The sequence below is a fragment of the Diadema setosum genome, chromosome 14, assembly GCF_964275005.1.
Source record: "Diadema setosum chromosome 14, eeDiaSeto1, whole genome shotgun sequence".
Lineage (NCBI taxonomy): Eukaryota > Metazoa > Echinodermata > Echinoidea > Diadematoida > Diadematidae > Diadema > Diadema setosum.
In genome coordinates, this window is record NC_092698.1 from 23,969,433 (window position 1) to 23,987,889 (window position 18,457).

Below are 18,457 nucleotides of genomic sequence, written 5' to 3' on the forward strand. Positions count from 1 at the left end.
GAATTCCAGTTCTGTCATACTCTGAAACTGAGCTTAAAAAGTAAGAGAGAAAAGGTAGTAATAACAGAAAATCTAGCGAACGTGCGAGTTGCTTGGCTACGCCCAAACAGATGGCGCCCTTCAAGTTGAAGCAGACGCAGTTTCGCAATGGTTATGGCCTACATACCCTTTGCTAAAGTACGTATGATCATCTGTACACTTTCAGAATCACCAGAACCACTTCAGTCAGAAAGTTGATCGCATTTATGCAGCTGCAGACGACCGTATAAATCACATGGACGTAAGTAATGTCAAGAAGTTATTATTTTGCGTTTGGTAGCATCTTAAAGCATTTGATTCCTTGACGGACTGAGAGACGTACGATCGCCTGCTTCGATACAGTCCCAAATATTGAATTGTGTGTTACCGGCATTTCGTTCCGCACCTACCGAGCTGAGTCTAACCATGGAGCTACTAGAAAGTGTAGTATGGTTGGGGCACCACCTATCGACAGGGCACCTTCCCATCGACACCCTGCGTATCATGGTTGTTTGCGTATAGAACGAAAAAGTACGCGCGGGATTAAGTGTCATTAGCTATAAAAACAATAAAAACGAAGAAATGAAAATCAAACTCAAACAAACCAAGCTAAAAATTACACATCCGATCAGTAACGACGCATGGCTGTGAAATTCACGTGTATTACTATTAGCCTACCTATGGCCTGTGAAATTCACGTGTATTACCTTAACTATACACAGCCCAGTCGCTGTACATGGTACGTCGCGACAGGGCTGTACGCGCGCGACCACCAATCACTAGGAGAGGCGACGTAATCGTACACGATAGCTTTGACTTTTGATACTTACGATCATTTTTGTCACCTCAAACTCATCGAGTATACTCTTCAATATTTACTCTACATCTGATGCTATATATATTCAAATGTACGTAATGAAACTTACCAAAATTGATCATCATATCCAGCATGTCCACACCGTACACAATCTTTCACGCCAGGCCAAGCTCAGATATCGGGTGGTCACGTGATGTGAATGCCCTTTCAAGCAGCGTACGCACGGTTACTAGTATAAGGTATACAGCTATAAACTGTACTGGGTTATTGTGTCGCAGACGCCAAGGTTTGTTCGACACTTTCAACGCACACGCGCTCGCTCTGGAGCACATCCGGTCACGCATGCGCATAAGTCAAGGCGCCATTTTGAATCCTGCAACGACGAAGCCCGGCGGTCAGGAATTGCGCCAGAAAGTGTCATTTATTTGTTCCACGGACTTATCGCAAGTGGTCTCCATGGACCCAGTGTGGCGAACTATTCTTCTGTAGCATTTAACGTGAGTAAAGTATTCTGTTTAAAGGAGAAAAGTATACATGTTCCTAAGTTTTGTAGTTGTGTTGAGGTTCCTCACTTCGAGGCTGCATGCCGTGCGTGTCAGACGCTGTTTTCGCATAGCGTAACAGTGTCTGGTCGGGCTAGTATTACCTATGCTGTGAAATTCACGTGTAAACTTATACCTATGCCATGGAGGAGAGGGGGTGCCGATCGCAAGGTTCCCTTTTTAGCTGCGCGAAGAAAACGGAACGCACGCACTAAAATTGCGCTACTTTAAAACAGAGATTCATAATCAACGAGACGGTCACGACATTCAAAACTGCAGTATTTATGGCATATTTGAGGTAAGAATTAGGCGGATTTGTATTATATTTTTAGAATAAACAAGCTACAGATCCTTAGGGTGACGATACGTGGTACCCCAACCCTACTAACAGAGATCTTAGTAGCTCCATGGTCTAACGTTTAGCCCTTCTACCGCTGGTTCTAACGTTAGGCCCTACCGTATTCTTGATCTAACTGTTAGATCGGTTGTGTCGCGACGCTTTGTCCTGTGACTGTGTGGTTAATTCGTCTAATTGTGCTCACCGGCTAGAGGCTCCAGTAATGGTAATTGTTATTGATATGTCTAGGTGTGGAATACTGTGTAGAACGTGTAGAGGAAGGGGGCTTTTGTAGTACATATGCAAGCATGGTGTCACCTTGACCGGACAAGTAGACTCTATGTCTAATTCCACGGAAAACTTCTCATTTATAATAATGACATTTGCTGGAAATGTCATTATTATAAATGAGAAGTTTTTCGCGGAATTAGACATACCGGTACTTGTCCGGTCAAGGTGTCACCTAACTGCGACCAGCCCCAACGCACAGCACAGTATATAACTGTGTACAAGGAGCGTCCCGGGGTTAGGTGTCACCGGACACCATGGTATTACCGGACACGCACATTTTTGCGTACTAATGACATTCTGTACGCTTGAAACTTCATAGATTAGCCTCACTAGTCACAGAACTTTGTACGGACCGAAATCGCAAAAAACGTGACATAAAAATGTAAAAACACGAAGAAATCCACATTCTACCTCAAATTTATAGTTGAGTGACCCGCACCTCGTCATAGTTAATATTTATGCATGTTTGAATCACATTTCACGACTGAAATTCTATGAAATCCCACTCACATACAGGAAAAATGCTGAAGATTCCAATAGAACCAAAAGTTCACTGATCGATATCGGAAATTTGTAGCTATTGTCCTCAAACGCGAACGATGCGGAATAGTTGTGCGCTAAGGGGCCCGCAACTCGTCACCCGCGCGTGCAGCTCCCATAGACAAAGCATGTAAATTAGAAGTAGAGTCTAACCAGTTGTCGATTTCTCACAAGGTTTTATTGCGTGAACTGTTCAAAATGTTCAAGACAGACATTTTACCGTAGAATACAAAATTTGAGCCTCATTTGCCGATTTTTTCTTTGTCATCCACTCGGTGAGAATGTGTACGGTGATTTGTGGGATAAATTGTGATTCTGGTGCAAGGACTAGGTGCGAAAGATGTTGATTATTTCATTGCGAAAATTGTGTCCGGTAATACAATGCGATTTTGCACCGTGCAAAAAGACAACTTTTTTAGAGGGGTACATGTATGTTTGAAGCATATTTTCTACAAACGGAGCGAACAATTGACATAAGTTGGCTGAATTCATAATTTCCAGGAGTCTGTGAATAAGTGATGTTGTTTTTAGCCGAAATTTCATCCTCTGAGTACGGAATTCAAAGCCACGAAAAAAGCGTCCGGTAATTGGATCTACCATCCTACGTTATACTTAGGCTCTAGGCCTAGAATCTGTAGGACTTTAAGTTTTACGTCCCTGAGGAGAAAGAAATACGCAACTACTAGCTGACTAACTGTTAGGCTTTCTCTTGATCGAAAGATCGGTAGAACATGGTAGATTCTTCGCGGAATCTGCAGAGTGGAGGATACGAGGGCCGTAAAAGTAAAAAACAAAAACAAAACAAACGATAAAAGACCCCTCCGGACAGATGGATGTTTCTGTCTGCTTTTTCTTGCCTCCTGCCATTTCTAAAGCCGCCTTTACTTTAAAACTTCAGTAATTTTAAAGTAGAACTCTGTGCTAATCATTAACATTCGGGCTAGATACTAGAGCTTGGAAGAACATAGTCTAACATTAGACTAGCAGTTTAGAGTTCTACAATAACGCCACGTCTCTGTTTTTTCTCAATATTTCATAATCATGACTGATTAGTAAAGTTCTGTAGAACTATACAGCTGTACATTGTACCTGTACAGTGCACTCCTGCAACATTATCCATTCTATTTATTTTCGTTTTTATTTGTTGGGTTATAGTGGTATTTTGATATAGTGAAAGAAAACCTACCGGTCTCAAGGACTTCGTTATAATGGGAGTCCACTGTACTTACATGTACATTGCCTCTTTAAATGCAAGATTTGGCACAAATGTACTTTTGACTTGTTTCCATGTGGATACATATCTCGAATTTCACTCAACTAAATTGCTTCGAATCGGTTATCAAGAAGTGCATGTGTGTCTGTACATGTGTACACTGTACAGCTGTATGTATCTGTCTGTTGTTGGTTGGACGTCTTGTGTGATATAATTTAGGAATCTGCATTTATCAGACTCATCTGACTTCATATAAAATTTGCCATAAATCATTCTCCCACTGCCACTCCTCCCCCCCCCCCCCCCCCGCAAAAAACCCCAGCAACAACAAATGCTTATATTTGACTTAACGTAAAATAACTGTACATCCTTTCAATTAATGGTTTAATAAAACACTTTACTTTCAAATACAGTAGTTCTATATCAAAAGTTAGATGTTTCAAAAATCAAAAATATTCACCAGGTGTGATTTCAGGTTCACTTTCTAGTAGAAAGATATATTAATTTGTGTAAACATTGAAGATATTGATGTTGATTATTGAGAAAATTTACCTCAGCTATTGATAGCTCAGACAGTAGATGTCTAGAAGACACTTCGCTAATTCAGAGCATTGTTAGTATTAAATTGTTTCATGCTCTTTAGTTGTGGGATCATGATGTACAATGTACTAGGAAATATAGAACTTGCATTGTCAGACAATTATGAAGAAGTAAAGCTCTAACAGATATTAGTAATTCCTGACAGTTAGCTATCCTTGTACTGTAAGGTCTTACTTTATCAGATCATCTTGTCCTGCAAATTTTACATCAGTTTCAGTGGTCAATCAAAATATTTGTAGTGATGCAGTATGTTATAACGGACATAGTTGTAACAAGACTCTCATTACAACGGAGTAAATATTCAGGTCCCAAAGTAATTGCCTATTATGTATGTCAAAATTTCAACATAGTGAAAGAAACCTGCCTGTCCCAAGGACTTGAGAGCTGCCTGAATTTCATGGTTACTGTGCTGTGATGGGGTTGTTGTCTTTAAGTCTGAAGCATACGGTCCAAATAACCAATTTCATTCATGTTTGTATTTATTTTTGTATTCATTTTAGGACACATTCATTTATGATGACTGAAGAGGACCAACCACATCACTTTGCCTGTGATCTAACTCCAGCAGGGGTTATAGGTGGGAGCGGTGATGCACATGATGATGAACTTCAAGTCATCGACCTTGAGGAAGGAGGAAGAGCTAACACAGAGGATGCGAAAGCAACGTGTAACAATTGTAATCCTGTGCCTGTTCATGATAGTAGAGAGAGATCCAGCTATGAGGAGAGCCAAGACGACACTGGCATATCAGGAATAGTTTCTAGTGTAGGACAGAGGTACAGATATCCTCACAAATCAACTGAGCTCCTGAAGCACCTTAATGACCTCCGGCTCAGTGGCTCACTTGTGGATGTCATACTTGTGTCATCTGATGGGAAGGATTTTCCATGTCACAGAGCCGTTCTCGCAGCCAGCAGTCCTTACTTCCAAGCCATGTTTATGGACGATCTTAGAGAGAGTCGTACAGAGCGCATTGAGCTCACCAACGTGAAGGCCCCACTTCTGAGTAAGATTCTGAGTGCAGTGTATATTTGTGAGTTGGATGTAACTCATGAACATGTCCGGGAACTTTTAGCCACCGCCCATTTCCTCAGCTACCCCCATATTGTGGAGTCATGCTGCTTATTTCTTAAAGATGCCCTCCGTCCCAGCAACTGTTTAGGAATTTGTCAACTGGCCGAGACTTTCTTGTGTCACAACCTACAGAGGGAAGCGTGGAGCTTTGCTCTCGAAAATTTCAAATCAGTCTCAGAATGCCAAGAGTTCATGCAGTTAGAGCCGTCCACGTTGGAGAAGCTTGTGAGTAGTGATGACCTACACGTTAATGCCGAAGATGAGGTTTTACTCGCTGTCCTACGGTGGGCAGAGGAAGATGATGCTCATGTTGCAACCTTGCCAACTGTCCTTGCAAATGTCCGCCTTCCGCTAGTGAGTGATGCTTGCCTCTCGAGTGTCTTTGACTCACATAGGATCCTGCACAGTTGTGGGAAGAGCTTGTCCCTGGTTAGAGATGCCCAGAACCTGAAAGAATTAGCAACGAAAGGAATGCGCAGGGATCACCATCTCCTGCGGCCGAGACACTCCATGCGCAGTGAGATGCTGGTGGTTGTCGGTGGCATGACATGTAGCAGAGACTGGGTGCCCTACGTGTCTTGCTTCAACCCAAAGACTGACAAGTGGACACCCATGGCAGACCTTCCATTTGAGCATTCAGACTACAGTGCAGCAAGCGTGGATGGTGCCATTTATGTGACTGGTGGCTTTCACCGCGATGAAGGTACCCTGTCTGCAGTGTGGCGATACGATGAACTGCACAACAGGTGGTCAAAGGTATGCCCTCTTCTCATTCCTCGCTTTAACCACTCTTCCACTGACTGTGACCACCATGTGTACGTCTTAGGAGGAGAGGATTTGGACAATCGGGTCACAGAAGTGGAGCGTTACTCACCAGAAGAGGACAAGTGGGACATTGTGGGCAGCATCAATCCAACAGGCAGTGGCATGGCTGTTACTGCGTTGCAGAACAAGTTGTATATCATCGGCTGGCTGACTAATGTCAGGCTGATGTGTGTTGTCCAGTGCTTTGACCTCGACACCGCCGAGTGTTCCGTTATCCCCTGCTCTGGTCTCAACCGCCAGCTCTTTCCAGCAGTCGCTCTCAATGATGCCATATTCATCTTGGGAGGGAACCGCATCAAGGAGGTGGCCATCTACGACCCAGAGACCTTCTCATCCACCAAGGCAGAGCCCATGAAGTTCAAGAGGAACACCCCCAGTGCAGCAGTGGTTGGAGGCAAGATCTATGTGACAGGCGGCGAGCTGAGGCAGCATCTGGATCGGGTGGAATGCTATGACCCTGAGCTAGATCTGTGGGATGTTGTGTCTCCAATGCCACATGCTTTGTGCTTTCATGGATGTGTCATGGTTAAGATGTACTTGGGGTCTCCATATAATGGCCTGTGAATACTGTTTCTGCAAGCCACATTGCCACCACAGTTTAAGCAATAATCTAAGTTATTTTGCATTGTACATGACATTGTACATTGTATACTTTCAGTGAGTATACGTTCTGTATTTCGTTGTTGCTATTTTTGTGTGATATTTTGCCAAATGTTACAGTCTTTGTCTTTCCCAGTATTTCTTCCATCCATAAATTTGCAAGCTGACATGAGTATAGTGTTGCATGTTTGGTGAGAACATAACATAATTACATAACTGATGTACAATGTATTACACCTTCCAACCACCTTGTTTATAACTACACTGTAGGGTACAGGTAGAGAGAGGATGGGCAATGCATACGAGACGTGATCATCATGCTGGAAAGCATTCTACAGAAGATTAAAGTGCCCCGAGAAGGTGACAAGTTTGTAAAACTTACCGAGGTGCTTTTTTTTTTAAAGACAAGTAGGCAAGAAAGTGACATGTTTAAAATCGCATAGTCATATATGCAGAGATGGTGAGAAGGCGTGACTTGTTTATCAGACAAGAAGGTGAGAAGGCAACTTGACCTACTCTACGTTATGCATTTAAGGCGCCCTCTTTGAAGCAAGGAGGTGAGAAAGTGACTTTTACAATCTTGCCAAGTTACCTTGATAAGTATGAGAAGTTGAGAAGGTAACTTGTGCATATCAGCAGGGCGCATTGTTTAGGGGATACAACTTTTATAGACTGAATGCGCATGTGATGTATGTAACTACGTGTACATGTACATGTAAAAACTAATATAGTGCACCAAAACAATGTACTGTTACAGAAAAAAAAAAAATGTATAATACATGTCCACACATGTTGTTTCTGCCTGGGAAGTTTGTTTAAGAAATTACAAGAAAAAAAAATATGTTTCCCTTTCGTTTCATCCCCTGTCTTTCCTCATTTGTTTTTCTGTTCTCTTCTACTTTGTTTATTTTGTCTATTCTCTTTTATTTTTTTCATTGAGCGAGCTAGTACAAGTTGATTTCTCACCATTTAGCTGAAAACAAGGCGCCTTGGCATGTGGGACAAGTTGCACAATCTCAGGGCACTTTCAATCTTGTGCAATAACACAAAACCACAGAAGGAGACAATATTATAATGATTACATTGAATACAAATCCTGTAAAAGTGGATATTTTCTTGTGACTAATTTTTCGCGTTCGGTGGGGTTAGAAAAGTTTCACGCTTTTTTAATTCCGCGGAATCAAGACACCAACTACTAGAACATTTGGCAAGCAAAAATATTTGCGTGTTTTTATTTTCATGCTAGTTTCTGGTTGTGCGAAATGTGTGAAAAATTTCAACACTGAAAATTTCCACTTATAAAGTAGAACTCCAACAAATCTATATTTAGTTTCTGTATTTAGTTTCTGGTTGTGCGAAATGTGTGAAAAATTTCAACACTGAAAATTTCCACTTATAAACAAACCAACAAATCTATATTTTATGAAAAAATCTATATTTTATGAAAATATCCACAAACACTCCACAAACATTTTAACAAATTTCCAAAACAACCAGAGCATTGGAGTTGTACACCTTCCAGTCACGAGCGCACGTAGCAAAGTGGGAGTATGGGGACAATGTCAATGCCTAGGCCAGAGTGGGTAAGGGGACAGCTCTTTGTGTCCTTGTTTAATATTGCTGGCCATAAACTTCATGATTACGATAGATACATTGACATTGCTTTGCCCCCTTCTTAATCAAATAGCCACAGTGCGTGTGTTGTTAGTATGGAGATGAACTAAAATTTATCTCTGTACATTGTATATGAGTTCAAGGGAGGGGCGGTGTATTGACGTATACAAGTGAAACGAAATGTATATCTTACACATAATGTTATGACTGGAATAAGTTAAAAATATAATAGATGAGTGTGCATTCCCTTACATTCTCCCCTGCTTTTTAAGAAATTTATCCTCAAACTTGCACTATTCATAATTAATGCTGAAAATTTGCTCCATGTGGCATAAATTATGGTAACAGTAACACATCAAACAAAATTTTCCTGACCAGCCCGTAGGCATGCATTAAAAAAATAATTAAGATAGACAATAATTGTTATGTCCACTATTTACAGAAGAAAACACACATCTACAATGGTTACACTATCTGTATGATGTCAGTGCACCTACCCTATGACTAAACATAGATCACCCATCATCCCATTTTACTCAACTATCAAGACCTCGCTGAAGCCTCTCAATTAATTCTTGGCTGTTGACTCAATTTGTCTGTGTTGAGGCATCAAACAACATCATATAATATGAAAGGGTTTTGATAGCTGAGCGTGGAAGACTGGATTACTATGCTTTCCCTTCCCAATTCTTGTACAATTGTACTGCAATGGAGAGGAGATGGAGAGTGATGACCTTCATCACTAGATGCATCACTATAGAAGTACATGTACTACTTTCGTCCACCAGAGAATGATCAGGATACTCTCCTACCACCAGAAGATCTGGCGAGGAAGAAGAGCTGGAATCATCGGATGTGACATCAGCTTCTGCATGTGGGCGAGCCTTACAAGCCTTTCTTTGTCTGTTGGGGTGGGGAGCCAGATCCAGTCCCTGTCTGGCTGGATACTCCCCGAGTTCTCTGCGGCGGACAGTCCATTTATCACCAGTGCATGCTGTCTGCTCTCTCTGACATACACTGCTCCGTCCCCTTGACAAGAAACAACCTTATACACTGTGGGTTGCCACTCATCTGCTGTCTTATGTCTGCCTTGTGGATGGTTTCTGAGATAAACCCTAGTATCCATTCTCAGGGGTCTCTCTATAGCTGTGTTGTCAAATTGTGACTTTCGATTGTCTGCTTCTTGGATGAGCTTCTCCCCTGCCTTTTGGTATGCCCAGTGAAGGACCTCGGCATGGTCGGCAACCCAGTCATGAACATCGGCGAAGTCCATGTGCTTTCTCCCCTAACAAGAAGTCAACTGGTCGTTTAGGATCCCTTCCAAACATAAGGTAGAATGGGGTGAAGCCCGTAGAAGAGTGAATGGTGGCATTGTATGCGTACAGGACTTCTGGGAGGAACTCTGACCACTTATATTCCTTAAGGATATTGTGTAGTGTTTTGTTGAATCGTTCTGCCTGGCCATTTCCTTTAGGATGGTATGGGGGTGGTATGAGACTTTTGTACCCCATACTGCTTGCACAGAGAGTGAATAAGTGCCGATTCAAAATTCTGGCCCTGGTCTGAGGGGATTCTCTGAGGCACCCCAAACTTGCTGAACCACTCTCTTATAAGAACCCTCGCTGCTGTCTCTGTCATTTGATTTCGTGTTGGGACTGCCAACGAGTATTTAGATAATACATTAGACATGACAAAGAAATTTCCCTGTCTGTTGAGTCTGGTCCCAGTAATGTGAAGTCCACAGCAAGCATCTCATTCGGACGAGTCTTTTATCATCCGTCTGAGTGGTTCACAAATTTTCGGTGGATTCTTGGCTGTAGTGCAGGGATCACATTGGTTATACACCAATCAGCAATGTGAGTTTTCATCCTAAGCCAGTAACAGCGGCTTCGAACAAAATTTATTGTTCTCTTCACAGCCTGGTGTCCTGCTTGGTCATGACATGCCTTCAGCACATCACAGACCAAGATCTTGGGTAACAGTAGCTGCCAAAGCCGTCCTTCCTCACACACTCAATGGAGCAGCTTCTCTCTCACCTTATCCATTTGTCTTAGTAGGAGGATCACATCTTCGTGTTCGGTTGCTCTCTGCTCTGCATCTGGTTTCGTCTGTTGCTCCCAGTAATAGCGTAGACGATTTATGACTAGGTCCCGCTGCTGGAACAACTGAAGTTGGTCATGTGTGTAGTTTGGAAATGGCGCCAGTGTGCTGCAGTCATCTGTATTCCCATGTGCACTCTGGGCATTAACCTTGGCGATTGCTTCAAGTTATCTGGTAATCGTGTAACTCTCACCCTCTCGCAGCAGGTATGTGAAGTGTCTGTGTTCCCATATGATAGGTGTGGTTTGCGAGACAATCCATCAGCTACCTTATTGGTTACGCCTGGTTTATACCAGGGAGGTGGAAAAGAGTGAGAATGAGTCAATCTCATTGCTATTCCATTTTTCTGCAAATTTACAAGACCTTGTATAAAGATATGACAGAATCATAGTTTAGAGCACAGGAAAAAGAGAATACGAAGTACATAATACTTAATGATAGTCATGAAAAAGATCAATTTAGGACCTTCATATTGTGGGTGTTTCGGTTGTATCCAGAGTTTTCCAAGTTGTTTCTAGCAGTTTTGACGAGGTGTGGCACATCACTCAGAAGGTACACAGTTTTCCCATAGATTGGATTTGTGAACTTGTACGAGTCTTCACTTGCGGCAGTAAGAATTTTGTACAGACCTCGGTTCTGGGAGGCACCATCGCTCACGATGCGCCTTACAATGAAGCCAGTTACATCAAGGTACTCCAATGCTCCCATGACAATGGAATACAACTCATCGCTTCTTGCACTGGAGGTGGCAAAATAAGCCATGGGAACCCGATATGCTGATGAAATTGCTCTGATCATCAAAACAAGAGCATGAGTTGCCATCTCTGGCTCCTCCTCTCCACTGCATTTCCTAGTGAAGGCTGCCAGTTCATCTCCTATAATGCCAAGACTGGTGAAACCAATTATTTCCCCTGAGCTGTGTGAATACACTAATCCTTGGCTTACTTTCATCTCATCTAAAGCCAAGATCACATTTTTCTGGTGTTCCACCATGTCGTTGATCCTTAAATCGGCACAAACACGATCGAAGTACTCTCTACTGAAACCGGTTTGGGATTTTGTGAATTGGGTGTATTGTCGGAGAATGCGTTGGGTTGGGAGAGTGAGAAATCCGGAAGATTGAAGTAACTCATAGGCGGCAGATGATTTTGCACAAAGGGCGATGCACAGTCGGATTATGGCTGGGTGCCAGCGTCGTCCTTTGGGATGCCTGCTGAGACACTTCAGCTGCTCATCCCACAGCAGTTTTTGAGGGTAGTTCTCTGGCAGCTCTTGTCTGATAGAGTCAGACTCCTTCATAAACACTTCACGCAGAGCATCACTATTAATTTCTCCAAGCTTCAGAGCTTCATCTTGAAAGTGCTTTTGGATTTTTTTCTCCAGCTGGTGTATTTTTTTTCTCATGATTTTTCCTTTTACTTTCGATGCCCTGAGCCTCTTGGCAAGCTTAACAGATCGTATGTGTCTGTAATTAGTCTTGGGTGCAGGGGAGGATTTGGATGAGGTTCTTTTCAGTATCGACGCCAGATCGGAGCGGTAAATCTTGCAGGAGCTGCAGCGGGCGGGTGTGCTGATGAGGAGGGGGCATGTTTCGTGTCTCACTGTACGGGAGTTGGGCTGATAGTGGATGTAGGCTGGCTTCCTGTTGAGGACACAGTCTTGCACTACATACTCCGGATTTCCAGGACAGATGTGGGAAGATGTGAACTTAAAAAGAAACTGGGGCATCAGGTCAGCATTTAGAACACGTGGTACATCGGAGAAGTGACTTTTTTCGAGTGGCACTCGACGTCCATACACATACATCTCCCATTCTCCTGAAGTCAACACATGCAGGCATGACCTTGAATTGCCTTCAATGTCAGTGACAATTAATATTGCCTTTCCTTCTGTTTTTTTTTAAATGGTGTCCATGTTCTGCTGCAAATTTCTCTAAAATAGAAAGGATCTTGGAAGAGTGGAGGGAAGGGTCTTGTTCTTGGAATTCTTTTATGTTGATTTGAAGTTTTGATCTTCGCCCATGAGGAAGTTTCTTGTTTTTCTTTTCCCAGCGGACTAGCTTCTGGTAACAATGTTTGCAAATATATTGTGGTTGGCTATCAGTGTCCTGGTCTAAATCTAATCCTGTTTCTGATTTTAGCACGTTGCACCACCTTGACTTTGTTTTCCCTTTCTGCGTTAGTGGCTCTTCACAGAGTCGACAAATGCTCGCCTTCCCATCAACGCTGGTTGAAGCTGCCATGTTGTGTATTGATCTGATTGATAAAGAAAAAATGAAATGAATAACAAATATCAGACAAACATGAAAAATTGACACTATGAGAAGACTAAACAACGTAGCACAGTCAAGAAAATTGATACCTGACACAACATCCAACTTTATGAAGTCATGTATGTAGATATACTTGCGCATGTTGAAATGTGGAATTGGGGCATTATAAGTACCCTGTAATATTATTATTATTAGATTGAGTACCTTTGTAATTACTATAGAGTAAATGATGTCATTCACAATTAAAATATTAATGAATGAAGGAATAGATTTTTGATGGCAAGTTCAACAGTTGCAAATGGAAAAATAACTCGGTCTACAGCTTTTCAAATCATCACTGAAAATAACCTTGGAAGTCTCATAAATCTCTTGGGAAGTACTCTAGACCAAGGAAGTCTCCCTGTCTAGACTAATTTAAGTAATCATTTTCTATTGAACATACAGTATTGTAAATGGTTTTTACTGTTTAGACAATAAATGTCAACAAAAAATGTGAGCAAATTTGCTTTGCCTCGATGTACCTGGATTTATAAATTAGAATACTCTGCTTGTTTTCTTCTTACAAATTTGCAAAATTTACAGTTAATCCAGGAAGATGGAAAGCACCTCCCTGGTTAATCCATCAATTTATGTCATCATTCATGACCATAGAAAAAACAGTTTTGTGTTCTGCTGAAAGATTTGCTACATAGAAAAGACACACTAGGACCAGGGAGGTGGCCACCTCCCTGCTAGGACTAGCTTCTAACTAGATCATATGAGATGTTTACGACTATTATACTAGATAACTAATAATTATAGATATCTACGTAAATACTTGATCTAGTAAACGGGCCTCGGTAAACCAGGGAGGTGGGAAGGTAGATGACAGATCCTCTCACCATCTGGCATCAGATTGTTTCGTTACACTGTAATCATTGGTAATCCTACAGTACACCAGGGAGGTGAGTACACTACAGTGCAGTGTCTGTAACGACGTATTGACATTGTATTTGTAAATAGCAGGGCTGCCAACATTGGAAACTACTTGAGAGTGAGACTCCCATAGGCCAATGCTATAATTTCGGAGTCAAAATGAGTGAGATCAATAGAAATGCATGCAAATGAAATAAAGTTTTAGAGTGAGAAAGGACCAAAATGAGTGAGTCTCACTCTCAATGAGTGAGAGTTGGCAGCCCTGAAATAGAATTCTCACAACAGACTTTACGAACATCATATTTTCGAGTAATTTATGCCGTAATATTATGTTGATAGTTGATTGTAGGCAGTCCTCTCCCCACCTCCCTGGTTCTGCCACAGTGCTACCCACCTCCGATCCCACTCCTTCAAAAATTCCTACTACTATCGTACAACTCGTGAGAACGAAATAGTACACAATACGCACGAATACGCAGATGGGACTAGTATCAAATGAAAGGTGAGAATGTGCTCTTTACGTTGATATAAGTCATTGGTAGCACATTTCGGCACATTTTTTATTACAAATTATATCATAATTATAACATTTATGGCAAGAAAATACTTCTTTACCTTGTATCTTGGCTGTTTCTGGGCCAATTTCGATCTGATCATTGCAGCCCGGTGAAAACAAACAGGCTTGCTGCGCAGGGGGTATGGCAACTAGAAGTAACTGCGCACCTATAGGATGATCTGGTTGCATTTCCTCCTCCCTCCGCAAAATCTGGCTCCTGCACGAGACCTCGTGAAATGTCGGTGGGGAGCATGGAACTTCAAAGAGTGGACGGACGATCTGAGTTACGAGGGTCAGCGAGCAATCTGGCAGGTGTTACGTACCTTTCACGCTTATCGGCCGCGGTGACTCTGAAGTGGATTTTTTGTCCACTTTTTTCCCCTACTTGAAGACAGATTGTAATCGAGTGCAAGATCCCAAGAGGGTCGCAAAGGCAAGGCAGTGGAGAGATTCCACTCCTTCTTTTTCCACCTCCCTGTTTATACAACGTATTTGACTTCACAGTCAAACGAGGAGAGGGCACCCACCTAGTGTTGCTCGACTGCTCCCAGCTTCGCTGATTTGAGATGGGTCAGCGGATTATTGTCGGTGAAGACAGCAAATCACCTCTCTCTTCAAGTCAGGGTCACGAAGAACATCCTGAAACTGTTCCTTGATTGCATTCTCTGCATCAGGAGCTCCTGTTTTCCCTACTAACCGGGCACTTTGTGATGAAAGGGCATATCCATACTCAGCCACTGACTCGTCCTCGTTCTATGTCCTATTATACACTTGTCCAGAGTTGGCCGCTGGTCAAACGGTCTCCAAAGGTTTCTTGGAGAAATTTGAACATGGTCTCTCCATCTTTCTTCTCAGCTGTTTCATTTCCTGCTGTGGAGTTCCTTCTAAATGGGCAAGGACTTAATCAACGGCATTGTCGTTGCGGAGTCTCCTCAGCTTAATGCCAACACGCACATCCTAAATAAAAACGCCCACTGAAGCATCATCTGTACCGTTGAAAGGCCAGATTTTCTTTTTTCTTTCGATGGTAGGTACACCTACCTGCTCCTCAGCTCTGCAGTCAGTTTCTCAACTTTCTCCTTCAGTTCCTCCATTGTTGTCATCTTTTTACCCTCTTTGTTTCCTGCACAATCCAGTCGTTACGATCAGGAGCCAAGCCAACAGTAACCACTTCGATCAGAACACATGATGAAAAGCTGTACCCCATCCGTACTACATGTACCAAATACACGTGTAAGGGCACGCGATTCTAACAAAAGGTCTAGGGCAAAGTTCAAGTTTGGGTTGTCAGCACTATTGGGTATATAAGGCCCACTTTATTTTAATAAAATCAACTCTAACAAAAGAGGGCGGAAGATGCCGCTAAATAATCGAAATACAGGTTCTCTTGTCCTCCACATATTTCCAAAACAACTATAGAGTATTGGAGTTGTACACCTTCCAGTCACGAGCGCTCATAGCAAAATGGGGGTATGGGGACAATGTCAATGCCAAGGCCAGCGTGGGTAAGGGGACAGCTCTTTGTGTCCATGTTTAATATTGCTGGCCATAAACTTCATGGTCACAATAGATGTACAGTATTGACCTTGCTTGGCCCCCTTTTTAATCCAATACCCACATTAGTGCCTGTGTTGTAGGTATGGAGAGGGGCTAAACTTTATCTCTGCCTATATTACACATAGAAATAAGGTATGAGTACAAGGGAAGGGTATGTGAAACTATATCTTAGACATATGATTATGATGTTATGACTGGAATAAGGTGAAACTATTTAGATGAGTGTGTATAATTCCCTTACAGTTTTAACCGGAATTTCATTATAAACATGATTGTTATAATGGGATTGCACTGTATAGGTTAATTGATAATTACTTTCTCATTCCCCTTGCATTCTGAAAGAGGTATAAAGTCAAATGCTCTGTCATGACGCTAGAGAAATGGGTACATTATCTTTCCACTCTTGAATTATTTTAGATCATTATTGTCCTACTGTGACATCACGCTTTGCAGTCTTCTTATACAGTGATGACGACGCAAAGTTTTCACCAAACTTTTGAATTTCAAAAATGAACTTGTAAACCGATTTTCCAATTTACCTCAAACTTCACTGATGTGTAGTGTAATATTTTTGCACTTTCTGAATCTACATTATTTTATAATTGCGGTTAATTTTCCTTATTTATGTAACAATTTGAAATATACTTTAAATGCTGATAATGTTTCACAGTGCTTACATTTCTGCTTAGCTCGTGTTTTGTGATGACTGTGTGTCTGAATGACTGTGTGTCTGCATGGGTGTGTGTGTGTGTGTGTGTGTTGGTGTGTGAACCACTGAATGGTCTTCATTGGTCTTCGTAAACTGCAAGCTGTACTGTTCCTTGAACTAAAGTTTCTCTGTAAAGATTTTTAAAATCACATTTAGTGCAGGTGATCATAACCACCTTATACGAAAGTATAATGAAAAAAAAAATGAGTTCTTTATCTGGTATTTTTTTTTTGCTTGTTGTTTATTATTTTCCTCCCTGTTGTCATGTTGTACATGTATATATTTTCATCTTTCTTTCTTTCTTTTTTGAAGCGCCATAAGCACCGAAAGGTGGGCCTGTTTTATTAATCTCAGATAATCGTCTACCGCTCAGCTTTCACTCGGCCCTCGCACTCGCACCCACAACCGATACGACGATCGCGCTTTCTCCGTTTTTGCACCATACTCTACCTCCACTGACATTTTCAAACAGAAACCTCAAGACCCACTTGAAGATCAATATCAGTGATTGTGTAATTTAGTTATTATTAATAGGCCTGCTGTTTTCGTAGTTGATTTATATGCTTGTTTCTTTTGTTAATTGTAAAGCGCTTAGGAACATTTGGTTATAGGCGCTATATAATTTTTTCGTACATGATTATTATGTCACTTTTGCTTTTAATTTGTGATGTGTATCTCTTTCTTCGAGTTTTCCCAACTGAGTCCATTGTGAAGATACTTTTTGCTGCATTTTGATGAGTACCCTTGTTACACATAAAAACAGGCAGGCATGAGGCCAGCTGTCCTCCGTTTTGTAAAGGTATGTGGAGCCGCGAAGTGTGCAAAACCGGGTATTGGGCAAACAACGGGTAATGTGCAAACGTCTTCCCGGGAAATTCACCTCCGAAGGAATGGTGAACTTCAAGAAACTGTGTTAGTAATCCTTTATAGGTATTGCTTCATGTAGGCCCCTATACAAATACCGACAAGCCATGCATAAAAATAAGTGAACATCATACCAGGTTCTAGATCTTATGTGAAAAAAAAAAAAATGTGCTTTCGACCAATTACATCTCGTGACTGGCCAATCCGCCATCTTTTCCAAGGAAATTTACTTTCTGACTTTGAGAAATGACGCGTACCGGATCCTCTTACCAGACATCAATGCTCATATTCTGTTAAAAACTTAAACCGAGTTTTGTATTGTATTTATTTTCCGTCATTAAAAAGATATAGAAACAATGATTACATAAAATGGACCTTCAACGGAGGGATGACCATAGTTACTCAGCACTGTGATCGCAACAGCGCTGTTTTACAGAGGGGTCCCTTACATGAGAAATATAAACAAACAGTTAAACCAATGTTTGGTCTAAAGTGGGTTGAAACTTGGTCAACAGTAGAATACGGGCCCATGATCTGTCCTACGTATAACATTAAAACTAAAGATAGACCACTGTATTCGAAGATAGTCCTATACACTTCCTGCTATATCTTACATCATATCTGAAGGTTTCTGATACTCAAATTTCAAATAGCTGCGCATTCCGTGTTTCATCATTGATTTTTTTTTTTTATTTTAAACAACCTGTGATTGTTTATTGTTTAGTTGTGACTGTTGCTGATTTTTTTAAAGGGGGGGGGGGGGGTTGTATGCGCACTCAGCATGTTCATTTTAGCAGTGATAGGCCCATCATATAGGTATGTAGGTGCCTACATCGTATAGCGCACGCCCTGAACATTTACTTAATGTCGTAGTCATCACTATTATCATAAACAGCAGCTTTAAGTCTTTGGAAGTCCCAAAATATACGTCATGATTAATGGCCCAAGAAAATGTCAACGAACTTAAGGTTTTGAGTGTGTATATGTTGCAAAATAATAATAATAATAATAAT

General features: G+C 41.6%; 1 protein-coding gene across 1 annotated transcript; it reads left to right on the top strand.

Annotated features, from left to right (window-relative positions):
* The first annotated feature begins 232 nt into the window (after positions 1 to 232).
* On the top strand, positions 233 to 7,698 carry LOC140237672 (kelch-like protein 21). Its single transcript, XM_072317598.1, has 2 exons — positions 233 to 280; positions 4,859 to 7,698. The coding sequence occupies exon 2, from the start codon at positions 4,872 to 4,874 to the stop codon at positions 6,819 to 6,821; it is 1,950 nt and encodes a 649-aa protein (XP_072173699.1). The 5' UTR covers positions 233 to 280; positions 4,859 to 4,871; the 3' UTR covers positions 6,822 to 7,698.
* The last annotated feature ends 10,759 nt before the right edge of the window (positions 7,699 to 18,457 follow it).